At 34.0% G+C, this 13,253-nt stretch overlaps 2 protein-coding genes across 2 annotated transcripts; one reads left to right on the top strand and one right to left on the bottom strand.

Moving 5' to 3' along the window:
* The first annotated feature begins 48 nt into the window (after positions 1 to 48).
* On the top strand, positions 49 to 8,466 carry LOC106708042. The gene is made up of 10 exons (XM_045684720.1): positions 49 to 181; positions 700 to 828; positions 1,357 to 1,446; positions 2,886 to 3,918; positions 4,622 to 4,792; positions 5,003 to 5,020; positions 5,400 to 5,503; positions 6,192 to 6,278; positions 6,489 to 6,711; positions 7,347 to 8,466. The coding sequence occupies exons 1-10, from the start codon at positions 125 to 127 to the stop codon at positions 7,844 to 7,846; spliced, it is 2,412 nt and encodes an 803-aa protein (XP_045540676.1). The 5' UTR covers positions 49 to 124; the 3' UTR covers positions 7,847 to 8,466.
* A 1,330-nt stretch (positions 8,467 to 9,796) lies between these two features.
* LOC106708048 lies at positions 9,797 to 12,956 on the bottom strand. The gene is made up of 5 exons (XM_014499520.2): positions 12,868 to 12,956; positions 12,397 to 12,777; positions 11,998 to 12,087; positions 11,028 to 11,445; positions 9,797 to 10,133 (listed from the first exon to the last, which is right to left on the bottom strand). Exons 1-5 carry the CDS (start codon positions 12,901 to 12,903, stop codon positions 9,916 to 9,918), a joined length of 1,143 nt encoding a protein of 380 aa, XP_014355006.2. The 5' UTR covers positions 12,904 to 12,956; the 3' UTR covers positions 9,797 to 9,915.
* Positions 12,957 to 13,253: the final 297 nt, after the last annotated feature.

Below are 13,253 nucleotides of genomic sequence, written 5' to 3'. Positions count from 1 at the left end.
ACCTTTAGTAAAAGAAATATATTGTGACATTTTCTTTCAGCCACCTTATACTCAGAAGTCAAATTCAGATCAAGGTTACAGTGGTGGAAATGTGAGTCGCAGTAATATCAGTGATCAGCATCCAATGAAATCTTATACAACACCTGATTCATATTCTGCCACATACTATATGGCTGGTCAGGTAAAATATTCGATACTAATATTATTTATGAAAGTATGGAGGGAAGGATATTTGTTATTTCATATCTCTAAAATGTATTTTTTTTAGTCTTATACTTACATCATCAGCTGCATCCCCACTGAATGGCTTTGAGCCTACCCTAAGTTAAGGGTGACTAGACCATAGTCAACCATGCTGGCCCAGTGCGTGTTGACTCCACGCATATCTTTGTTATTCTTCTCAGATATGTGCAGCATCACTATGTTTTCCTTCAACGTAATAATGTCAGATAAATGTACATATTGAGGGGTGAAAGGATGTTTTAAGCAACATTTTTTATTTCTGATTCTGAATATATATATAAGTCAATATCGCAAAAAAAGGTCGCTTAAAACAAATAGCCTTTCACCCCTCGATATGTAAATCGAAAACACATTGGTACATAGCGGGATTCAAACCCAGAACCCCCGACGCTCCTTTCATACCATGACATGGAATTGATTGCCATCATTTTAGAATAAAATACAGAATTATTTCAGGATCAGAATCCAGGGAGTTCCAAAGCAGGTACTGATGGACATGGTCAGCCTCCCATGCAACCAATGTCTGCTGTACCACAATACATGCAGAATAATCCATACAGTACTCCATACTTTATGTATGATCAGGTAAGATTTTGTTAGTTTAGAAACTTACATTACATCTCTATAATACATATACAGTTTTTTTAATACTGAATGTTGAATTTGGAAAACTTTTTTCTAACTACATAATATTATAAACTACCTTTTACCCGCGACTCTGTCCGTGGGGAATAAAAAAAAATGCAAACAAGATAAAAAAGTTCCTATGTCCGTCTCCTAGTTCTAAGCTATCTCCCCATCAATTTTCAGCTAAATCAGTTCAACCGATCTCGAGTTATAAATAGTGTACTAACACAACCTTCTTTTATATATATAGATGCGAAAGTTTGGATGGATGGTTATTTGTTAAAAGATAGATGTAAGGATCTGGATGAAATTTTGTATAGATGTAAAAGACTATCCGAAACAACACATGGGCTACTTTATAAGTTTTTTTTTACCTTTGTGTGGATGAAGTCGCAGGTAAAAACTAGTATTCTGATAAATCTTTGCTGCTAGTAGTTTCAAATGTACATTAGGTTTTAGTTTTTCTTACCAAGTTATCTTGTATAGGGTTCTCCTTCATACCCTACGGGAATGCCACAGAGTCCCAACGTGATGACGCAGCCTCCATACGGCTCTCCCAGAATGCCAATGACACAAGTAAGTTAAATAAATAGAATATATATTTTTTTTAATCTGAATAAAAGGCATTCTGATTTACGGTCATAAACATTACTGTTACTTAAACTTATTTCAATGCTTCAGTGGTATATGAACTATTGATTTTTTCACGTACAATAGTAGAGTGGACATACTGATTTAAAAGCTTTGTCCTGGGTAATTGAAGTTCAGTCGAACTTGAATAACCTAGAAAACTTTATAAGCGAGAATCATTGTCCGGTCCCGACGGACTATCTCCATGAGCGAGAAACTTGTGTTAGATAAAAACCTTTATAAGCGAGAAAAAGAAACAATCCCTTGGACTCTCGCTTAACAAAGACTGTGATAAAGACACGAGTCTAACGTTTACATGTTTAGTGACATCGACTTGCTTGGCGAGTTCACTTTCTTACGAATTAATTGTAGTGACATTGAACATGTTAATGCAGAATATTCCATAGTTTGATGTGATAGATTTTTTTATGCTGTGTGTGGAAAAACTATGCCAGGTAGTCGTTCTATATCGTACATCTTTGGGGCTTTTAGGGGTGAAGTGTTCAGAGTGCCCAGATTTAGGTGTTGGCACTGTTTATTTTGTCAATAGTCCCATGTAGTAATAAAGATTGTGATTTTTAGCCTCAAGCGAAGTAAACAATGTAGGTCGCAATTTTGCTCACTATTGTTATCGTATTTTACCATGGTTGAGACGAAAAGCTACTATGGAGGGAAATAGATATTTAATACACTCAGTGCTATTCTGGTTTTCACGTATTAATGTGAACTCGCAGGGCGAGACGGTGGCACTGAATGTGTTAAGTCATAATGGGTAGGATTCGGGTCATATCTAAATGTACATACTATATGTATAGCATATATTACATGCATTTTAGTCTTCTTTCCCTTCTTACCGTTATCTTATAAGGAAATTATGGGATGGGAAAGTGTATTTGACAGAAGAGGAGATGCATAGGAAGAGGAAATATTCTCTTTCTGTACATTCCCTCTCCGTCGATTAAAGGTAGGCAACGCATCTGCAATTGCGGATGTCTATGGGCAGCGCTCGCTTCGCTACTTTGGCGAATCCATGTGACCGCTTGCTCGTTTGCCACCTAATAATATAAAAAAAATACACGCAGGACTTATACTATAGTTTAAAACTCTTGAAATTTTTAAAGAACTGTGTAATTTTTACACATCTTTTCCGCAACAATTTAAGTATGAACAATATGACTATATTCTATCTTAGAACATTGTTTTAAAGCAAAAAAAAAAAAAAAACTAATGATGTTCTAAGTGGTGTTAATTTTGATTTTACAATACATTTTAAACTAAGTTTTTGGACCTTTAATAATTTTTGTATTGTAAATATCGAATATAGTCTATGTCTGCTTAAATTTTGTTACGGGTGTTAATATACCGTGAACATGCTTTGTCCACAGAACACCAATGTGGGTTACGGAGAGTCGAATTATGGCAACAATCAACCGATGACCGTAACGTCGGATCAACCCGATTTCATACCTTGCGGAAACGATAAACCGCGAAATGATTATCATAAAATAGATAACGGATCACGATATTTTGAAGAAAAGAACGATCAGAAATATCGTGACCGCAGTGAGAGACCGTCGACTTCACGGGGCGACCGCGAAACCTATGAACCACGAAGTCGCTCCGTTGAAAGACGACACGGTGACTGGAGTCCCGATAGATTCCGAAGATCTGATAACAGAAAGTCTGATAGCAATCCTAAACAATCGGGGGATTCATACAACCAGTCATATAACAGGAATTATAAATCAGAACCGGAAGGATCTGGTTTCAGGCGCAGTTCCGACGGACGTTGTAATGCTAGTAATACGGGAAAAATCGGTGACGATTACAATCGTCGCTTTGAGAAAGATCAAGATGGTAATTATAATAGATCAAGTGATCGAGCACCGGTAAATATAACTGAAAATACACGTTTCAAATGGACTAAACCGCAAAACGATAATATGGGGGGCTACAATGATAGTAAGCCAAGCACTAGTAAAGGGGGGAATTATAGTAGTAATGATTTTAATCCTCATACCAAATTCGACGATATTCAAGATTCAATATTCCCGGGATTTCAGCCAGCGATTTATCTTAGTAAGGCTGAATATAAAAAAATTAAAAAAGCTAGAGATCTCAAAAGATCTGCCATTGAGCGCAAAAATGAAACTTGGCGTGCGCAGGCTACCTCCAAAATAGTAAAGACTGCGCTGGAAGAAAGTGGCTTGATGATTCAAGCGAAGAAACCAGGTTTCGTGCAGTTTATGAAAAGTATTGTTAGGACTCGCATCAACAAGATGTTGGGTCCCAGGGTGGGTGTGCCAATGGAAAACATCTTAGAGGAGTACAATAAAAAGTACCCTCCTCATGTCCGAAAGAATTTTGTCCTCGAATCGAAGGCCAAGTTCAATAAAATTACCGATTTTCCATCAGGAGGTGAGATGTTTCAATTTTGCATTTTACTTCCGTGAGTTTCCATTAGTAATACCTTTACAAAAACATAAACATTTTATACGGGTATTACGATAATGGAAACCCACGGTTGTGTTTTATGTTGTAATTTTTGACACATTGCAAATTTTTGATGGGGTTTATTCGTATACCATTCCCGCGGGTAAAGTTCTCTTTTCTACGGCAGGAAAAGTTCCCTTTCTCGCGGGAAGTAAAGTTCTCTTTCCCGCCAGGGGAAGATGTCTTTTCTACGAGAGGAAAAGTTCCCCTTCTCACAGGTGATAAAGTTCACTTTCTGGCGGGAGAATTTCTCTTTTGTACTGATAGAAAAGTTCCCTTTCCCGCGGGAAAAGTTCTCTATTGAACGGGAAGAAAAGTTCCCTTTCTCGCGAGAGAAGTTTCATTTTCTAAGGGAGACAAAGTTCCCTTTCTTACAGGAAGGGAAGATGGGTAGTATGATCAGATCATGACAGTATTCGTGATGGAGATATTGCGCACTTTTTAAAAAAAAACATATAAGGGGCACATATAAAAATAGTATAATACTTTGTTCTTGAAAACTGTGCAAGACAAAATTGAATGGAAACGATTTTATCAATGGTCAAAAATCGTTTAGATTAGAAAATATTTATAAATTATTTCTTGTATTTAACTAGATTATTATTAAATATTTTAATTAACTCACTAGCTGCACCTATACGGAGGCCACTAATGAATCAAGCAGGGCCGGAGAAACGCCCGGCGACGGAACAACCGCAGGCTGCTCCGGCACCGAAGAAGAAACCCCCAGTGGAAATACCGAGACCTCCTCCGTACAGACCACCAACACCTGGACCCCTGCCCAAGTATCCTAATGCTGGTAAGTTAGCAAACAAAAAAAGGCTCGACTGACTGTACCCCTACAGAAAACCATAGCCAACTGACTTTCTCACTATGGAGGAAACGATTCGAACATCTCAATCTTTCAGTTTAAATTTTTTTTATAAATAAATGTACATATAGTTCGTTTTACTGTCTATATATAATTAATTATGAATGTATAATAAAAACTGTTCTCTTTGCTTTTCAGATAAACAAGCATATAAAAGTAAGTTCTAGTTTTTTTTTGACTTCATAATATAAAATGGTCGACCGTGGTCTTCGGAGATTAAAATCTCTGTATAAAACAAATCGTCATTCCTATTTTAAAATGATATTTTGGTCTCAGAAAGCCATTTTTAGTAAAAGTTGTTTGAACCACACTTAGATTATATTGGTTGAGATTTTCATTCGAACCTGGATAAGTAAGAAATCTCTATAAGCAAAAGACTGGTCTCGATGGGCGACCTCCTTAGGCGAGAAACTCGGGTCAGCGAGAAACCTCTAAAAGCGAGACATATATTTCGCTTATCCAGGTTTTCCTGTATATTAAAATGTAAAAGTAGATTTTATTTAAAATTGTAAAGGTCAATAAAAGTAATTTTCAGAATTAAAGACACTTGCTAAGGAGGAACATGAAAAAGAAATCTATACGTTGGAGCCAAAATTGAAAGAAGCACTTGAAAACGAAATAAATGTGCTTCGGGACTTGGTAAGTATAAAAAGTAAAATGATTTAATTTAATAGCTTTCTTTATATTTCGTAGTACCGACAGTGAAATAGCTTTTTTCATCTATTTCCAATCCATAGACATTATAACCGTAGACAAACTTCAAATTTTACACTAAAATACCAAAATATTCTACTTTTTTTCGCATAACTACCTAAACCTACTAAACCTGAATAAGCGAGTCATTTTCCGGTCCCAACAAACGACCTTCAGAAACGAGAACCTCTAAAAGCGAGAAGAATATTGTCCTTTAAATTCTCACTTATCCAGGTTCGACTGTAACAAACTATTCTTTTTTTACAAGATTACTTCACTTAACCTGACAATTTTCATAAAATGAAACTGAAATAATGATTGCCATGTATAAAATTTGACGTTCAATAGGAAATAGGCATAGAGCGTAATTCAGATCGACATTATATATATAAAAGAAAGTCGTGTTAGTTACACTATTTATAACTCAAGAACGGCTGAATCAATTTGACTGAAAATTGGTGGGCAGGTAGCTTAGAACCAGGAAACGGACATAGGATAATTTTTACCCCGTTTTCTATTTTTTATTCCGCGCGGACGGAGTCGCGGGTAAAAGCTAGTTTTAAATAGAAAAGAACAATATGCGTTAGCTTCTAATGCAACAGGCGTACTACATTTTTTATTGTTTTTATTCTAGTTTATAAAAGGATGCAGGAATAATAAAGGCGGAGAAGATGAAAAAATCTGTCAACGTATCGAAAAAACTACCGATGAAGTTATGAAGGTATTTGAAATATCATATAATTCGACGTTTCTAGAAACTTTTTCCATTTATATATCAATCTTACTAATCATATAAATGCGGAAGATGGATGTTTGTTTGAAGATATATCTGGAATGACTCAACGTGTCTTGATGAAATTTGGCACAGATGTAGAACATAGTCTGAAAGAACGCGTAGGATACTTATTAAGTATTTTTACATAATTTTCAGGTGATAAAACTCGATGTAACCAAGCGCCTGCTGAACGTGACATGCAATCTGCCGTTGCGTATGTTTGCCAATGACAGATTCAATGTGAAGGAGATCGGTCCCCTGCTGAAGCCCTACGGCATCATCAGCTGCAGGAAGTCACCTCGCAGCAAACTGTGCGTCGTTGTCTGCCAGGACTACCCCAGCTACGACTATTTGTGTACAAAGAGGGAGATAGATTTAGGTAAGATTTTATTCCCTAGATGACAGACAAATATTTTTTCCAATGCAAACCCTTTACACTAAAATTTTTAAATATTTCTGGTAAAATTCCACAAAATTATTTAACATTATTTTTATTTTACATGTCTTCACTTTATCTTGCAACTTATCACAAATCTAGACTGAATTTCATGTTAATATTTTCTCCGGTTACATATGTCTGTTCTCATCACTTCCCTGTCCTTATGTCACACACATAGGGTCCTCGCATCATGTTTTTGACCTCCATATCAATCTATCTTCTATCTTCTCAGTCGTCACTCCCTTCTTGTTTATATCACCTTTTACGCAATACATCAAACTCTTCCTAGACCTACCTCTACCGGTGTACCTTTCTGCATTCAATTTAGCTGTTTTGAATTCAGTAATTAAAAATCCCAGTGGCATTTCACGTGTTAAACACTTTATTTCATATCAATTAGTTTGGCAACTGTATTTAACTTGGTTCACAATCATAGTTGACTAACACCCATCTCTGAGTGACACAGTAATTGTCAAACATATTGTCGGCTTGGTACATTGTATAAGTGGCCATGACCTTGAGCCAACAAGATATTTGAAAAGACGTATAGTAATATTAATTTTCTTGCAACACAGGTGAGGGTCTGATTATGTCTTTTAAACCGCTTCACCTTGCCGGTCCGACGAAAAGGCCTAAGAAAAAAAATGGTAAAAAACTAGGCAACAATGAACATACAAGTGGAGATGAGGATGAGGAATTTGGTGATGAAATGGCCGGCGAAGATGATGAAGGCGCGGGTGATGATATAAAAGAAAACAAGGACGTTCAAGAGATTGACATAAAAAATGAACAAAAAATTAATAAAGACATAATAGAAGAAAAAGATATTGAAATTGTCGATTGCAATAAAGATGATGAATGTATTGAAGTAAAACTTAAAGATAAACCAACAGACGAGAAGGTTTTGGAAATTGATACTAACGAGCATATTGAAAACTCTGAAACTGAAACTCTTGTAAAAGATATAAACGAATTAAAAAATAGCATTTTCAATGATGACAAAGTGGAAGTTGTTCAGAGCGCAGAAACTATCGATGTGTCAAACATTGGCCAAGATGATTTAGAAGATTATTGACATAAGATTTAATTATACAGCATTTCAACGGCTCCTACGTAAACTATCGTAAGACAAATTTTAGCGATTTATCTCAGGTATGAGTTCACTGGCGCTAGTTATGCCAGTACTGATTTTGAGTGCTACTGTACTGGCATAATGTAAATCAGGCATTAGATTTTTATTATTTCTGCCATATCTACGTATGTATAACACTTGTAGAAATAAATTTTGTTATCTGTTTACTTTTTAAATAGCATGAGCGGAACAACAATATAAATATTGTCGATTTCAATGGAAATTAGAAAGCATATTTTGACTTACTGTTTTTAATAAGTCTTATTACAGCCTTATGAAGGTAACATTGTTTAGAATGTTTGTTGAATGCAAAAGAAAGGCTATCTGAAATAGTGCCTAGGCATCTTTTTTTTTAATTCCGCGCGAATTAACATACAAAAGGTATCTATACTAATATAGAGGAAAGATTTGTTTGTTTGCATTCAGTCAGCTCTAAAACAACTGAGCCGATTTGAAAAATTATTTCTAGCATAAGCTTGTATTCCATATAAATTAAGTTGTATTAATATTTTTAAATAAATCGACGCTGTAAAGCGTAAACGCTGTAACCCCGAAAGTATGAACTTTACAGGAGAGCCAAAAAATGATAACTCGTGAGCTGATACGCCTACAAGCATGCGGTATTTAGCAATGTTGTGTAGTTTGTGCTAAACTATAATAAAATCATTATTGTTTGATAATGGTTGAAATTATTAACGTGTGAAAAACATATTCGCGATTTCAAGGGTTACAGCGTTTATGCTTTCCAGCGTCGATATATATTAACATACTATTATTACTGAAACTTGTAATTACATACTCAATACTGTTTATCCGTAGAAATTAAATCTCTGAATTGGGTAAATATTACGTAACTATGACTTTCCAATACCGAAAAATATGTATGAAAACATTTTGCTAACCGTAGATAAAATTTTCGTTAAAATTCGTCGATTCTACAAAATTTGTGAAAGTATTTCTCACACAATTAAATAAGATTACATACTTTTATTTTACAATTTTAACAAAAACTATTCGATTAATTAAGTGAAGTATGAAAGTGAAGGTTGACAATATGTTTGGAAAAAGTTTTTCAGTATTGGAATTTCATTGTAAAGATATAACCGTATTTTTAAGATTTTTTGATTGATTACAGCGTAATACGCTATAATATTAATAATTCTATCTAGAATATTCGATCTTATTTAAAATAATGTATAATCATTTATATACGAGTATTAGGATTTATATAACCTGTTAATTATATATACTTCATTCATTCGTATCATTGATTTTTTTACATAGAACATAGTCTGGAAGAACATATAGACTACTAATTATTTTTTTTTAGTGTCACGCGGAGGTAATCACGGATGACAGTTAGACGTTCATTCGTTCATTATAAAAAATTTTTTGGATAAACTAATATGTTATTGTATCACTGTCTCGACAGTGGAAACGTATCGTAACTGCACGTTAATGTTGGTGTTGTGTAATAAAAAAAACCTTAGAACTTAAATTATTTATTTCCCTTAATGATTATTGAAATATGTTTGCAATTTTGCAAATTTAAAACCCACCGGTTTACCTGTGAAAGTAAAAAAAAATTTAATAATTATGTTTACAATAAATTCATCTGATTTTTGCTATAGTTATAACAAAATATACATAGAATACTAAGTTATAGCCCGACAAGGCTATCTGAACCAATGAAGATAAGTCAAACTAAATTATGACAGTTCATTAACGCCCCCCTATCAAGTTAAAAAAATGTCACAAAATCCTCTTTGTAGTGTAACTGTCAATTTATTTATTTTTATGTCATTGTCTACGTCTAAATAGGTTTTATATATATTCTGACAACCAACCGTGATATCAGCACATCTCACACCGGTTCAGATTTGTTTGACTAAAAAAAATTTTAAAACAACAGTTTTACATAGAAACAAAAAGGATAAAAATCGTACAGACATACCATATTAGACTTAGTTCTTTTCAAGATCATCAATAAGCTTATAAAATAACTTAGAGGTCTATTTGTCAAGTTCTTTATCATTTACTTCAACACTTTGGACAGTGTCTTTCTCATCAACATTGTTCCCGTCTTGTTGATTCACTTTATCATCTTCTAACCAATCATCCAGTTCATTATCCAAGATCTCTGTAGACGTAATTTCTTTATTCTCTGATTCTTTTGTCTTGGTTTCTTCTGTTTTATTATTTACTTCGCCTTTATCAGTATTTGATGGACCTAGAACATTAAAAATATAACACAAATTGAGTGGAGGCCAAATTTTTGTTCTCTTCCACTTACCATCCTTCTTACTAATATTATAAATGCGAATGTTTAGATTGATGAATGGATGTTTGTTTGAAGGTATCTTCAGAATGGCTCTACAGATGTTGATGAAATTTGGTATAGATGTAGATCATAGTCCGGAAAAACACATAGGCTACTTAATCATCATCAGCTCACTATACGTCCCCACCGAGGGGCTCGGAGCCTACCCCAAGTTAGGGGTGACTAGGCCCTAGTCTTAATGATTTTTTTCATTCCGCGCAGACGGAGTCGCGGTCGAGAACTAGTTTCTAAAAAGGATGTAAAGACAATGAGATTAGTAGTGGTTGGTTTATAAAGGAAAATATCTATTTTTTATACACCCATTGCAGTTGTATATAAAAAAAGTCAAAATACGAGAATAAAATATTTTTATCATAAAACTGTTAACTTGACAAATTGGATATTTCAATCTTATATCAATCATGTTGGTTATTTTAATTAACTTTGAAGGTTTCTCTGCTTTTATTATATTTAACACTTAGAAGTATATTCACATTTGAGTCTAAAATAATATCGAGTTATGGTCATATAAAATATAAAAAAATATATATCAAGTGCTTATAACCATACCAACTAAGTTTATAATAGCCGAAAGGTGGGATTCGAACTCACGACCGCATCGTCTGATGTCCGTACCCTTAACCATTACGCTATTAGTTCTTCAATTGTGAGTATGGTTTGAAATTATTAATTTATGAAAACACCAGCATATTAACTTGTCCTTTCTTTAAGAATACACATGTTTAAATTACGTTAATTAATTATATTAAATTGTGTATACATTTGAAAAAGATGGACAAGTACCTGATATGTCGCTTTTCACAACTTGGAAATCTTTTTGCATTTCATTTTTAAAGGCTTGAGTTATATTAATCTGTGCTTCAAGACGGTCCAATAGAACTTCATCAGATTCTATCGGATACACTTCTCTGTACATTTTAATAATATCATCTGTATCCAAGTTACTTTTGCCTTTCATTATTTCAATGATACGCTTCTTTAGCGTGAAACATAAAGGCTGTGTAATAATACCTCGGATGTTTTCACGTTTTGCTAAAACATCTTTCATTTGCTTCACAATAGCTCTACTCGCTAAGACAGGTACCGGTGTACATTTAACCTTTACAGGCTTATGTGGAACATTTTGTGGTTCATTATCATCCTGCCTTTCTATAGCAGCGACATATCTCTCTAAATCATTTATAGAGGTCGGCTCAAACTCCTGTGGAATTGAAAATTTCTGTAACAGAATTCTGAATTTTTTTTTTTATCATAAGGTCGCAAACGAGCCATCTGAATTCGCTGAAAATACGAATCAACCGCTGTACATAGACATCCGCAATTTGAGATGCCTTGCCTAGAGAGGAGGGAACACACAGTAAAAGAATATTTCCCCTACCTATGTCCTTCCTCTGTCAAATATACTTCCCATCTAAATTAGATGAAGGAAAGGGGACTATAATTAGGCCTCTGGCACCACACATCAGACAAATCGCAGAATTGCTTTCACTTGATGCCTGCCTTGTGAGCCATTCATGCAACAGATGTTGCTGGCTACCACTGTTATATAGGGAATGAAAAGCTTTGCAGCTCATGTCATTAATGTAAGTTAATTTTACATGAGGAATGTTTAAATAAGACAAAGATTATACACAATCTAATGTTGTGTCTCTACTGTAACACCTGTATAATATTGTTTGTCAATCTGTTAAAAAAATAAATAAAAAACAACATCCTTTACATATCAAATTCATGGTAATTGTAATATTTTTACCTTCAGTAATTCGAGTCTCTTCTTCTCCAAAAGTAACTTCCTTTGTTCCACAATAAGGATGCGTTCTTTCTGGATTAATTCAATCTCCATCTGCAACATTTAAAATTAAAACTTAGTATTGACAATAGGGTGTTATTATTAAAAATTATATTACAACAAATGTACAAAGTGTTAACAAATAGTGAGTATAAAAAAATATTTTTATTGCTCAATAACAAAGTAAATAAGTTAATATAACAAAAGAATTTTGATTTTGGGGCCATTAAATTCCTTTAGTTTGTTCAGATAAAGTTGTAACTTGCGACATTACGAAAAAAACTCCATTCCCCTTCATTTTCATGCAACCTGTCATCATTTTGTATGAAGAAATAGTTATTGCTCTCATGACTAGAAACTTACATCTATTTTCGTAATTTCAGCAGCTAAATGAGGACTACGACTTCTGCCTTGAGATTCACGTGGACGTTGCGACCGGCTCGTCCTCCTTACTTCTTTATCTCTTGCAATTTGATCATCACTATCAACATATGCGTCTCTATATTGTTCCGTTACATCAACTGCTGATAAATGTAAATCACTTTGAGAATGAAAATCGAAATAGACAAAACCATTTATAAGATTGATGGCTTTGTCAGCTTCTTTCTTCTTTATAAATGTTATTGTAACCACATTTAAATTAGGATCAACATCAGGGTGGATGGCGTGCATACAAAAATGGGATAATAGTTTTTTGCCGAACACAACTGAGTGCAATATTTGAAAAATCTTCTGTTTTTTTATCTGAAATTAAAAGAAATTATGTCATTAGTACTGTTACCGGTTTGCATGGTTTATTAAAATTAAAAATACTTTGGTATTGATTTCTATTACTTTATTACGAAAACCGTAGACGTTGATATAAAACATATTGCTGAAACTGTCTTATTCAAAAAATAAAATCAAAACACACAAAGTTCAATTCAAATTTGTTCAAGTTGATTGATCAAAACACATCCTACAATTTACAGTTTAGATAGTTTACAACAGAATGGGATGTTATCAATTGTCAAAAAGGTTAATTTTGTGATCCCTCAGTCCCTCACATAAGAGAGGATGCCGTGCTACGCCACGCCATTTGTCAAACAATTGATTCTGGACATTAATGAAGTTTTAAATTCCCAATATAAGAAGAATAAAAATTTATTTGTTCAAAAATAAATCGTAATTCTGACGCACTTGAGTATTTCTTCATTTGAATTTGAATTAGTTTCTCTTTT

Source organism: Papilio machaon, chromosome 27, assembly GCF_912999745.1.
Source record: "Papilio machaon chromosome 27, ilPapMach1.1, whole genome shotgun sequence".
In the NCBI taxonomy this organism is placed as follows: domain Eukaryota; kingdom Metazoa; phylum Arthropoda; class Insecta; order Lepidoptera; family Papilionidae; genus Papilio; species Papilio machaon.
The sequence above is the reverse complement of the archived record's forward strand: the minus strand, read 5'-3'. Positions and strand labels throughout refer to the sequence as shown.